At 36.2% G+C, this 13,794-nt stretch overlaps 1 protein-coding gene across 1 annotated transcript; it reads right to left on the bottom strand.

Moving 5' to 3' along the window:
• Positions 1–1,587: 1,587 nt before the first annotated feature.
• LOC131668482 (uncharacterized) lies at positions 1,588–8,952 on the bottom strand. Its single transcript, XM_058942691.1, has 4 exons — positions 8,643–8,952; positions 2,883–3,245; positions 2,535–2,761; positions 1,588–2,383 (listed from the first exon to the last, which is right to left on the bottom strand). The coding sequence occupies exons 1-4, from the start codon at positions 8,740–8,742 to the stop codon at positions 2,075–2,077; spliced, it is 999 nt and encodes a 332-aa protein (XP_058798674.1). The 5' UTR covers positions 8,743–8,952; the 3' UTR covers positions 1,588–2,074.
• Positions 8,953–13,794: the final 4,842 nt, after the last annotated feature.

Here is a 13,794-nt window from a genome sequence, read left to right as displayed (position 1 = left end):
TTTCTGCCTGAAAGATTCTAAATAAAAGCCTGCTTGAGCCTTCAATATGTACGCCTTGTACGCTGTGTAAACGAATTTTGTTCGAATAAAAAGCGTGAAAGATATTGCTCTCGTTTCCGAAATATTGACAAAGCATCCATACGGTGATGGCGTCAACACACTGTTGAATGCGAGCTCTACCTGCAGTGAAACTTAAGCATCTCAATCAAACGAGAGAACAGCTTGAGATCGCATGAATTTCACAGGCGCACCGAGAAGCACCGAGAGAGCATTGTCGCGATTTAGAGGCTGAATCAGAGAAGCATGCTCACGCATGCGATCTACCACTCTGCCTATCCTCTCTGTCATTTCATCCTTAGTTCTGTTTACGTGGGAATTTTAGTGCGTGCTTCAGCGTTTCATCAAACTCATATGCGTACGTCCACGTAGCCATTGGCATTTATGTCTCAACTTTAATATAATGCCGTTCAAATCATAAAACTAGATATCATTCAAATTGACGCTGAAAGTTTTGGAATTACTTGAAATTTGTATGAATTCTTTGCTGAACTATTCAATTGTAAACGATTTCAAACCCTCGAATAGTTTTATATTACAACTAAGCTACTACTGTTTCAATAGTCGAATGGCATTCGCTATTATTGCATCTTGTTCATATTATTTCAAACGACTGTCTACCAATTCACTGACCTGTCTGCATTCATTGTTTCTCCTTTATCCCTGGTCTAATGGCATCAAAGTATAGGTGACTCGCAATAGGCAGCAGTATCTAGATTTAGTGCTTTGCCTGTATATCGAAATGCCATTTAGGGCAGAGCCTTTCAAGGTCACGTGTTTAATAAAGAGAGGGCCGAGAATGGATCCGAAAACATTACTAGCAAAATACTTTCTAAGGATGCAACTCGGTGTCTAGTACAGCGAAAGGCATTGTCAATTTCGACTGTGATTTTAAACTACTTGAAAATACGGGTTAATCTTCTTCTTGTAGCACAACTTTTATAACAAGCAAGTTTCATTTGTTTGCTCACTAACGAATTTTAATGTTTCTTATTTCGAGATTGAATTAAAAGATGCATTAGAACGTTTGCAAGATTGACTGTTTTTTTTTTAGATACCGTTTTCTGATATTGCAGAGTAGCACTCAAGTGCTTCTGAGTTTTCTTTTCTCCTTCAAAGGAAAAAGTCTGACCTATCGACAAGCCAACTATCGGGAGCTCGATTAGCTCGCTAAACGAACTTCGGTTATCGATTGAAGAGAGTAGTCACGCAAACTTTTATGGCTCCAAAGAAAATCTTGTAGGAGGATTTTAAAGAGTTGCTTGAGCACGTAGCAGCCATTCTACCAGGAGGACTCTTGTTATCTTGCCTTTTTCTAATACGATCTGAAGATTCTTATGATATTAAAACAAGCAATTTTTTAATAAATAAATAATAACTACAGCAGCTAATAAGTATTTAATGCTTATAAAAATAATATAAACCAATTGATTATAATCTGAAAATAGAACTGGATATGAATGGGTGAAAAGTCAAACACAAAAAAATATATTTTGATTTATTTATTCATTACCTGTAACACCTTGATAATAACGCAGGTCATCGTTGATTCTCGTTTATTTTGTTTTTTTATTTTTGCTTTATATTCATTACAAACATTCTTCTACATATAAACACAAGCGTACAACGTCAACCATAATTAGCATCTCATGACTAAAGATTTAGTCCATTTGGTCAAATGTATTATGTACATTATTTACAAAAAGTTACAAGATTCACGGAGCAAGTCGTGTGCTTTTATACAAATGAAAATAAATGAGATTGACAAAACCTTTTCGAGGTATTAGTATGACTGGCAGCGCTATTTTATTTTTATGTAATTAATGAAAAAATCGAAACCTTAGAATGTGTCATGAATTTCAATCTGAATGTTAAATTATGCCATGAATAAAAAAATACAAAATGTATCTCAATTATACATGAATTGAATAAAAATAAAATTGTGCGTCAGTGAAAAATCAAGTCTTGAGATTATATTTCTCTTATACAATTATTTCAAATTTCTTCACCATTCCACTCACAATCCATAGGCAATAATCTCAATTAACAAAACAACCATACTAACTTTCAATTGGCCGGAACTATTGAAAAACAATCTGTCTTGTGCCAACCTCTGATTACTTGCGGCGAGTGTAGCACGTTGTTCGGTCTTATACTCGGGTGCCGCGTAAATACCGGGTAACGTGGCTTTACAAGTAACAGTAAGAGTACCATCAGGGAAGTGTTTGCGATCAAGACTCATCGATAAAGAGGCCTGCGATGGTGCAACTGCTGACTCGCCGATTGGATATAATTTTTTGTTATACGTTACGTGTATTGATTCAACCTGGAATGCACACGTTAAAACAACATTTACAGGGAGATTGAAATTATTGAAATTATTTCAAAAAATCTTGAGAATAATTAAAAAATTGCAGAATAAAATTCTATTTGTCACACGTAACACATGCGAAAAGTATGAGCTGCTGCGTACTTACCTTGTGCCTGTTTAGATAAAAAGTTATTTCAGCAGGTGGAAGACTCGGAGCGGTGGTGCAAACAGCGTTGAGATATTCTCCTACGTGATAGTGAGAGTTGAGTCCCTCGAGCACAGGATCGCTCTGCGGCAGAATAGCCGAGCTCACATTAGCCACGGCGAAAGCCGCGTGGAAAGTTTGCTCCATTGCCACCTCGCATGTGTACGTACCCTCGTATGCTTTCATATCTGACAAGAGAGAAAGTAATTCAGGTCAAATTGATAAACCAACCAATTCGGAAATATTTTAAGCTTCAATCCATCGTATGGGCGTTTAAAATTTTTTGAGATGGAACACGTAAAAACGTACTTTTGCGAATGTCTTTATGACCACGAAGGGTTAGTCTCTTGCTGTAGCTATCGTCGATGTCGACGGACACGTCATCGGGATCTTGTTGAAAGGCGGTACCCTTGGGTTTCATGCTGGGCATATACCTGAATAACGTCTTATCGTATTTGTACCAGTTGACCGAATAGAGCTCCTTGCCACGCAAGTCGTATTCGCAGCTTAGCACGAGCTTTTCGCTGCGTGGATCTATGATTGCCGGTGCCACGAGTTTTTTTACAATTTGCTGCTGCTGCTGCTGCTGCTGCTGCTGCTGCTGCTGCTGCTGCTGCTGCTGCTGCTGCTGCTGGTGTTGATCATTTTGTAGCTTATCCGATCTTGCGTTTACTGTAACATGAAAATATTTCAAGATTTTATTTTTAAAATCGTTCTTTATAAGTTTTCTGGAAATATTCCATCTATTCTTTCTCGCTATTGATTTTTTTCTCGCTTTCTTTTTACAAGTGACCCTCTTTCTACAACAACTATTGCAGTTTTCACTTTGGAAGCTATCCCGTTAATGTACGCATCTGCTTTTTCAGGGTTTCGCTACGCAAACAGTAAACACAGCGATTGAAAAATGGAATGGATTACCTGAAATTACATATCTATGCTTGCTGTCGATATGAAAGTTGTACAAATATCCACTCGTAAAGCAAAAACGCATATCAATGTATAACCGTACGTAAACGATTGCCACGTGCAAACTCATCCATCAAATATTATTCCTGCGGGCGATTGTCGTGCAAGTCCCGGAAACTCGCTGCGCTGCATGCCTATATATGTATACGTAACGCAACGTGTTATTACAGCGGAAGCAAACAACCGGCTGCTGCTGTAACGACGCGACGCTGCACGTGCTACACGCTACTACCGCGTTGCGAATCATTTATTTAGCGTGTAGCAGGCTGAGCGCGCGCGTGGAACGGCAAACAACGCGCCGTGGCCGGCTAATTGAGAGTATACCCATTCGATTAACGACCAACCCCCTTACCTCCACTTGGCCTGCGTCGTGGCAATTATCAGCTCGCCGCATGTGTGTATATGGCTGTGGACTGAATTTTCAAAGCTTCTGTTTGACTTTTTCGTGGCAAGGCGGTTTTTTTGTTTTTTTCTCATTGTCACGGTGATTGTGTTGTAAATCAGTCTATGAATGATCTAGTAAAAGAATTTGTCTCGATTGTTCATCGAAGTATTTTTCAATCATTTCACAACATTAAAAATCATAAAAAAGCTCAATGATGCTTAATTATGGCTCTTTCTAAGATACGCCTTTTCCAAAAAATTACTATTATTGTATACTTTTTATCAGCATCTTCAATTCTGAGAATTAGTAAACCACTAACAGAATTTAAAGCCAAAAAAACGACGTCAAGCGTCTTTAATGGTGACAAGGCGCCATCCTGACATCCAATTGAAGTTAATTGTACGAAATATTCGTCTCTTCTTTGCTTAGCGAATATATAGACACAACGAAACGCATATTGCTGTAGCGTCGCCGTTGCTCAGACAATTATGACAGTTGAGCAAAAGCAACAGCAGCAACGCCGAATGCCGCGTGAAAGTGTGAGGCTGCATACGCTCGTGACAAACGAGCCACTTGTTCGATGTGCGCGCAGCTGTCAATTTGGTACTGCATTGTATTTCAGTGTGCCATGAAGTATGTAAGAGCTTGCTCAGAAAGCGCTTTGATATAATGTATCAATCGATATAAAGTGAGCCCGCTGTTATATAGAAATGTAGTGAATTGTTTATTTTCGATCAGGAAGGCTCCAAGTGCTAAAGCCATTTTTTACGATAATTGGTGGGCACAATTCCACTGAGTCATCGCGAGCGTACAGTAAGACAAATGCGTCCTGGACAGGAACGTTACTTCAGCTTAAGAGCTTAAAAAATTGCTTCCGGTTTAATTGCGCGCTGCCAGCATGGATTTCTCGAGAAAAGCCATTAAACTGAGCTTAGCACCTATGCTATAAGTACGACTTAATAGTAAGCTTCTCGTTTGCATTACGCGTCTATAAGATTGGTATTGATTGTTCAATTATTGAAGCGATAGAGTCGAAACTGATTAAAAACGTCTTTTTGCCTTTATATAACTAGATGTAGTCAATCAATCAGTCATTATGAGAATGAAAAGAGCGAGAGGAGGGGGGGGGTGACTCCAATGCGGACCTGCCTCGTCAGTCGTTGGAGAAAACAAATTTATTTGGCCAGTCTTTTCCAAACATACAATTGTCATATAAGGCATATTCGCATCCACTTTACTTTCATTAACGCGTCATAAATAAAACTCTCCATTTTACATGCCATCTTGATAAGCACAAAGATACTTATTATTTACGTCCGCTTTTTTACTCTCTCCTTTGCGTCATTCGCTCACACTTCCCGTTGTTTCTCTCTGGCTGTATTGACCTATTATTTAATTTTCCTTTATATTCCTTTTTTACGAGCGGAATGATACTTGTCATATGTATTATAGCTCAACAGACCAGTGTACTATTAAATTGATTCCGTTTTTCTTGTCTAACGTTGTAAGAGTTTAACTAGCATGTTTCTAATTTTCGATTCAGTTGTACTTTACATACTATATCTGTGTTTGATGAAGCACACACTGTAGCTACCTAATAATTATAAGGAAAAAAGTTATAGAAAAATACGGCAGATTTACAACACTTAATTGCATCTCCCATAAACGATTCATGTTCCCCACAATGATTATAACCACACGGTATAATGAAAGTATCCGATTTGTAGCTTATATACGCATATGACACGTTTCTATTTATCAACCGAAACTAAAATTTTAGTATATATCTTATTAATTGAGGCGCATGGTTACAGACTTAGCCCACAGGCACTTACTAGACCGTTGCTGCTTTGATTGACAGCTGTAACGCAAGGATCATTCATGCGACTGAAGAGCTCTCTGAATGCGCAGATTGTACGTGCAAGGACAAGTGGTTGCGCGCGACTAAAGGTATGTTTGTACATACTCAAAAGAACAAGTGCACGGCCTACACTTGAGTGCTTTGAGTTGCGAAATGCGGCTTTCTTTCTTGTTCGTTAATCAATAAACAATCCAAAGCTTGTCTTTCTATTCGATGTGAAAGGAAAAAAAAATTGAAGCTTTATTTGATATCTTTAGTTTTATGTAAAACACCAGGAAGAAATACGGGATGATTGTGAATTACAAAGGATATCGAAAGGAGAAAAGAAGAAAGATATCAAAACAGCTTAGCAGATGAGGAAACCGAAATTTATCGAGCTGTCCGATTTGCATATTCAACTTCCCTGCGACTTCTTCCGTTATCCTTGCACAGACAGCACTTGGCAAAGAGGATTAATTGTATTTCAAATGGAGCCACAGATAAAACGAAATTGGAAAATAAATCGACGAAAAAGTGTCATTGCTGGAGCGAAACAAGCAATGTATTAGTGTAACGTATATTGTCGATGGATTTAAAGTGAGATTCATCCGCTGACCTTGCAGCCAAGGGTATCACTACTTGTTTTTAATATGTCGTTATGGCAACCAAGATTGATATGGTTTTTTCAAATTTTACGGATTTCTCTATAACCTGAATCTACATTTTCATACCATGTGATACATCATATGAGTTCACTTCAAAGTTATAAGAGCTATCATTGAAATTGTTGAAGATTAACGAATAACCAATCTACTCGTATAAAATAATAAAGTGTCTATTTGCTAGCAAAAAAGAGAAAAAAAATAATAATAATAACAGAGAAGAAAACACAGTGGTGCATGAAACTCATACTCGTGAAATTTATTTTGGAATCCTAAAAAACAGAAAAATATACTGGAACAATAAACATCCGCACAAGTCCTCGTAGCGAATGAAATTCCCTCGAGCATCACTCGGCGCACGAAAATTTTTGCCGGCTCAGTTTTATTTTCTTCCAGCAACATATACCTATAAGCAGCGACTTTGTTGCGTTGAGCAGCGGAAACTTGCAGTCGTATCAACGCTCAAATGAATATTTTCCATTTGTCGTGATACCGTGACGAGCGTACAATGAATTTTCACAAATAGTTTAGAATGTAAACGCATACAACCGTGTAACGTTTATGCCGATTGACGTTACTAAATGAACTTTTGACGAAAAAACAACATTCTTCACGAAGAACATGCAACACGGCAACACTACGAATTTTCACCTCGAAAAATAAAAGTTTTGGTTTGGTACGCGACAAGTGTGCGATACAACATACGGCACTTATTTATCTGCGCGCATCGCTGTCGGCGAGGATAACAAACAAAAAGGCAATTTTTATTCCGTATATGCCTAGCGAGCCCAAGCGCAAACTATCGAGTGTGATGAAACTGCAAACACTGTCAACGTATATGCTTTCTAACAGATGGATGTATGGACCTTGACTCTTATCTCTGTTAGTTATAATTCACTGTATCTGCAAGCTACTGTATACTGTTTCATCGATCTCTTGTTGCGCCAATTGTAAAAACTGACATTGGTTTCCGACAATCACAACAGAAATGATAAATTTCATTTGATAAAAATGGAATTTGAGCTGGTACTACTGTCTGGTTGCTTACGATCGAATTAACGAAGCTCGGAAAAAAATAAAAAGGAAATGTTAAAGTCCCGCGAACGCGAATGCGAAACTCTAATGGATCGGCTGTGTATAAGCGCGAGAGAGAAGGCGAAGGGCCGGGGAGGCTGCGCTCTTGCATTTAGTCCACTGGGCAAAAGAGCGGGTTATTTGCGGTGCACTTGAATCGAATTGGCCACCATTTGCATAATTCACGGCCTACCTGTGCGTGTACGTCTGTTTGACTATACCATCTCACTCCTTTATATCTCTCGCAGTACGGACTCTCTTTTATCCATCGTTCCTCGCTCTTTCTTTCATCTTTTTTTCTTCTGCCTGCAATTATCCTTTTGTTCTCTACTACCGACATCTATGCGTTATTCATACATTTTGCCCGCGAGTTGTGCTTTGTTCGTTAAAGTACCTCTCGTTTGGCTGCCTAACTTCGACATTTGGCTGATTGAAGTTTCGGCACAGGACTTTCAAATGGGATAACTTTCGTTTCACGCGTTCAAATGAGAAATTTCTTTCAAGACGATCAACTCGTGATATTTACTCGAACGCATAAAACTTGAGTATAATGTGGTTAATAGGAGAATAAAAAGCGGTCTAATAAATATTTAATTCTTCGCGCGCGCTTTCGCCAGTTTTTCAAGTAAATGTTCATCGGCATTTTACAGATATGTATAAGCTTCCATTGGTACAGTGCGCTTTATAAAAAAAGCCTCTTACTGGCGATAAGGGCAACAGTTTGACGAGTAACATTTTATAAATGAAAATGTCGCTCACGCTATGCTACCTACAACTTATTCAGCATGAAATGCTTTACTTTTTGATCGATTTCCAGCTTTCTCATAGAGGAATTATTACTCGACCTCCTCGATAAAGTAGGTTTATTTTATACTTCATTAAATTCACAAAAAAATTTAAGTAAAAATCTGTTATTTAATATTATTGAGATGTTATTACATTGATTCATTCCTTTTATAGTTAAAAAGTAATTTTACATATAGTCAATTGAAATAACAATAGTTTTAATTGAAAACGAAATGTCATTAAAGCATAAAGTTACAATAACAGATCATAAAGATGTTTAAAATTTGATCCACTGAATATAACTTTTTTATAAAGTGAACTCGATTAAAGAATAAAGAACATAGAAAAAGGTTCACCTGTCGTCAGCGCAGCGACGAGTAGTAAGAGTCGCATTACGGTCGGCCAGCTGTCCGCTGGAAAAACTTCACTTCTACTCGTTTTTAAATTCTCCATCATTCTCAACAATACTTCTTAGTATATTTCTTTCTGTCACTCAATATTTTGTTCGCGAGATTGTCATTTTCAAAAGTTGGGTTCCCATTGATGATGGGCACAGATCACGCTTACTTTTTAGCACCACATTTCGAGATTAATTTTCATCCAAAGTCAGAACTTCGATGCAATATAACGATGTAAGATGTAACCAATAGTGCGTTCGACTCGCACGCTGCCGCGAGACTGACCGCTGAGTAACTTTGACGGCGTCCTTGCCACTCCTACTCGCGCATGCTCTGACGAATCTTTATTCCACGTGCTATGCTTTCTGATCTATAACGTCTACTGTTTACGTTCGATCTGTATAAAAGAATTTATTAGAGTCATGTGCAATTTATTGAAATACTTAATACTGCGTTATAGGAAAAAACTTACTTTCGTACGCTTTTTTATTGCCAACTGTTTTTTCTTGTTCTCAGACAAATGTTTGTTAAAATTGTTATAAAAGACCAAATAATAAATTCATCGTAAAATTTGTAATGTTGTAATTTAACAAGCTTCAGTTCATGGAAATTTATACCACGTCGAGAAAAAAATATGAATCACATTAGCGAATATTCATATCTTACACGATTGTATATGTAGCCGGACTTTGGGCTCAAGGCCATAAACCAATTAATCCAGTCCAGTTTGCTAACTTTGCCGCACATTCTCGCATCCGTGATTATCATACTTGTTAGGGTCTCGTTAATACCATGTCGATAAAAGAGAGGATCGCGTCTTATCCATTTCTACCTTAAGTTTTCTTGGAAGTCACTTAATTATCGGATGAGCATTGTCTTTAATAATTTGAAGTTGAATTTTGGATGATATTCGCTTGAATGTAACGTAAGCGTTATAAGGATAGAATTAGTTGAATAGAGAATTGCATGTAGCAGCTGAGTATCGATTAATAAATAAAATACTCACACTTATTATCGTAATTAAACAAGAAAATCTCATTAAAAGTTCTCTTACCAAGTGCGCCTGCATTATTGCAAGCTTCTCTCTATTGTTTAGCTATCTCTATCTGCGCGTGCTTTTGTATTTCACTTTATCTTGCTTTGCACGCGTACAACTACAATATTGAATCTTTCGAAGTAATCCAACAGTTACATTTTTTAATTTTTGTAAAATCACTGAACTTTGTACAGCAAATTTTTACCAAATTAGCCCATTATTTTTATATATAGCAACTGAAACAGAGGAAGATAAAAAAATGTTGTAAAGTTCATCTGCGTAAAGTGTAACTTCAGATAAATGACATGACATCACTTTATCATTACCGTCAGTATGCTGCTCGATAATTTGAAAATTGACACAAAATGAATCACGCAAGAAAGGCTTCAACGATGCTGACACTGTCGTATAGTTATATATATTTGCGGAAAGGACCGCTATGCTGGCGTCTGCCGCGATAAGGCTGCGATTTAAACGCGATTATAATTGCGGCTTGATGAAGTTTTGGTTAAGGTAGTTGTCGCGAAGCGTCTTTGCCAACGACAGACAAGCCGCAATCCAAGCCGAAAGCTACTTCCAGGCACACACGTGGGCGCGCGCGCGCGCGTGTGCATGTGTGTACGTTTGTGGGAGACAAGTTCTTGTGTACTTTGATTCAATTTTCGAACGCACATGTGAAAGTTTCGATATTTCAATGAAAGTGTATAGGCATAAAGTAGAGTTAGTGACTCGATTAAGGTTTATTAAAGCATATTGGAACAGTTTTTAGAATATTAAGAATATTTGAGTTGCACTGACTGGAAGCAAGAATGAGGTAAATTAAAAGCATTAAGAGCAGCATGATAAAGTGACTAAAATAACAATTCTTTATTATTATAATAATAAAATAAAAACAGCTAATAAAGTCATCATTACTACTTTTAGAAGGTTTATTAAATAATACATTTAGGTATTTTACATTGAGCATGAGCTTGATAAAAGTTTACACATTAATTTATAGTACATGAGCATACTGTGGCATCTATACACAAGTCATAGAGTCGAAATTCTAATTGCAGAACTCACTAGAAAATACTCATTATAATAATCAGTTTGCACATCACTTAATTATTATTATACATCTACTTTTAAACTTTTAAGTAAAGTTACTTTTCCATAATTCAAGTTTCAGAACAGTGCAAACAATTTTATAAATCCAACATTGAAATAACTAAGAAAAATTCTACTTATTTGTTTTAAACTTCTATACAATTACATATAGCATCTGCTATGAATTGTTTACTTATATTAATATAAATATAGCTTGGAAAATTAAAATAGAAAACATATTTTATAGTATTTTTGAAGTATAATAGAGTCATCTGTGAAACGATAGCCAAAAGAGTACATAAATGCATCCTAACTATGCTATGCAAAATATAGCACGGTCAGGATTATATTTATTAATTCTCAGGCTCTCTGATTAAGTTTAAGTCTGGAGGAGATTGTATCAGAAGTTGAAGGCCTTATTGAAATAAAAAGTCCCTAGGATGGTCAAAAATAACAACTTCACAATGAAACAAATGAAATTTATTTTGAAATAGCTACATCAAGAGAATTGGTTTACAAATGCAAGCATAAATTTTATAGACAGGTGCAGCTAGCCGTGGCAATTATGAATTTAAAAGTGTCATTTTGTAGTTTATATTTCAGTCAATGATACAACATGCGTAACAGAAGTTTTACTAGATGAAAAATTCATATAGAGTATATTGTCACATCTCCACTCTTTGTGATTTAAAATACTGTTACCTCATTTCGTAGCATAGCATAAAAATACTAGTACACATATACACTGACAATTTGTATTCTTTTCATTACATTTATTTCAACTTTTATAGTTTTTATGTAGCATGATTCTTTTTTTTATTCAATTATTGAACTGTGACATTGACATTTAATGTAACGTCTTATCATAGATACTAAAAGTGGATATTTTTGCAGACTAAACTTTTAATCTTTGAATAATCCGTTTTACGTGTAATCGTGTTGCAGCACTATCAGCTGTTTCATGACTTTCATCATATATCAATCTTCTATTTAAAAAAAGGTGGTCTAATGAATTTTATTTCAACTATTGAAAATCCTTCAAATTAAAAATCCTTTGTCGACCGTGAAATTGTCTCTGTTAGGAACTGTTGTGTTAGTAAACATTTTATGTGAATAATAAACAAGAGAACTGGAAAATGGAGCGTGAGCTTTCTATGACGAGCACCAACTAACTATAAAACAAATTCTGTTCTATCAAAAGCCTCGCGTTGCATAGCAATTATAGCATGCTCACTCAATTGAAACATCTTTTTTTCTTTTTAACTCTATATCTGATTAATTGAAAATTTATTAATCTAAAGTATGACCATCACAAGCAGAACTATTATAAGAAATAAACCCAAAGGGGCACCAGATGCAGATCATTATTTTATTAGTGTTCAATTCCTTATAATAAGAGTAAGTGCAAATCTTGTATTCTAAGCAACTTAATCTTTCGATTTTAACTTCAGTACAATCAAAACCTCCAACTCTACTGTTGTACTTTTCAAAGCACTTAGGCACGTTGTACAAGATCGTTTTCTTTGTCGACCATCTAAATCTTTATTTGCATGGAAAAACATTGGTTCTTTCTTCCAAGCACTCTCATTTTTTCCAACTTGAATTTTACATTCTCAACTTCCATTTAATTAAAACTTTGAAGTGTACGAGTGAAATGAAAAAACTTGTTTGATTGCAATAATTTTTTACTAACGTTCCACTGTAACTGACACGGAGATGTAACGAATAGCTCGTTGCTTTCAAATTCCATTTGCTGTACATAATTATAAAAATGGTAACTAACAATCAAACCAACACTTCTGTTTATTCCGATTTTAAGCTCTTCCAATTTGGGTCAAAGAATCTCTATGGATTTACTAACAATGACTCTACTGCAATCATCTCAATACGGCAAATACCTTTTTTCTATTTTCTCACTCCTTCAAACTATCATAAGAAAATAAAAAGATAATTGAAAATTATAATTATGAAAATGTTGAACAAGAAGGACAATTTCATTTCGTAGGATGAAGTTAGAAGTCTGTATTTTCTAAAATTCAGTTAAATCTACAACTAGGAAAAATTGTAAGTCTTTTGATATTTATCATTAAAGCGATGCGTTTCATCAATTATTAGATATTTTTAGGGTTTTCTAAAAGCTTAACAACTTGAAAATTCAAATTTATTTGGAATTTTTTTATCTTTCTTTGATCCTTTTACAATTCGTTTTACAAGAAACCTAATATTATTTCTATTACTTAATTGGAATAAAAATTGATAGATAAAGGGGTATTTACAACAACGTAACATTGAAAACGTCAAGAATCTAAATCTCACATATCACAAAAGAGCATGAGATAGATAGGTAGGTAGGTAGAGAGAGAGAGAGAGAGAGAGAGAGAGAGAGAGAGAGAGAGAGAGAGAGAGAGAGAGAGAGCAGCCGATCTCTCACTGAAAGGCGAAGAAGACAAAAGGTTTCTCTCTGGTGCTCTTTTGAGAACTCTCAATTGAATTCCTTTTTTTCTCTCTCACTCTCGAGCTCAGCGATGGCGCTGCTTCTGACTTTGCTAGATGTAGGAAAGAATATAAAAGAGTAGGCGTCAGCAGCGGGAGCCCGCAGCTAATTTTCGCTCTAAATATCGGAATAAATTGCGAGGAGGTGGGTGGAAGACGGAAGAAAATCTTTCTCGGCAGTTAAAAAAAGAAGAAAAAACGAGCCCTGGTGCCCTTATCATCCCTATTCGCTCCACTGGTCTTCCAAGTAAAAGCGATTCTACATACTAGTCATCACGGCTTGTTTGCATTCGACGCGCGGATGCGATCGCTTATAGTCGCGCTTGCGTGTTTGATCGATTTTCAGCCTTTATACCGAATATCACCGTGAGTATAAAGCAGTAATGAGCGCTGGATAAAAGAATTTATTTACTTGTCTTTGTTGACATTCAGATGCGTTTTTAGAGTTATTAGCGAAATGAAAAAATGTTTATAATACTGCAAAAGCAATAT

This window comes from Phymastichus coffea, unplaced genomic scaffold, assembly GCF_024137745.1.
Source record: "Phymastichus coffea isolate CEN01 unplaced genomic scaffold, Cenicafe_Pcof_1.1 PCOF00078, whole genome shotgun sequence".
Classification (NCBI taxonomy): Eukaryota; Metazoa; Arthropoda; class Insecta; order Hymenoptera; family Eulophidae; genus Phymastichus; species Phymastichus coffea.
Note: the sequence above shows the minus strand (reverse complement) of the source record. Positions and strands in the feature narration are given on the sequence as shown.

Excerpts from the sequence above, each read along its gene's own strand:
- LOC131668482 (XM_058942691.1), bottom strand. The coding sequence starts at position 8,742 with ATGATGGAGAATTTAAAAACGAGTAGAAGTGAAGTTTTTCCAGCGGAC. Across the intron at positions 3,246-8,642 it reads CGTCGCTGCGCTGACGACAG|TAAACGCAAGATCGGATAAG; the intron begins GTGAACCTTTTT and ends TTCATGTTACAG. Across the intron at positions 2,762-2,882 it reads TCATAAAGACATTCGCAAAA|ATATGAAAGCATACGAGGGT; the intron begins GTACGTTTTTAC and ends CTCTCTTGTCAG.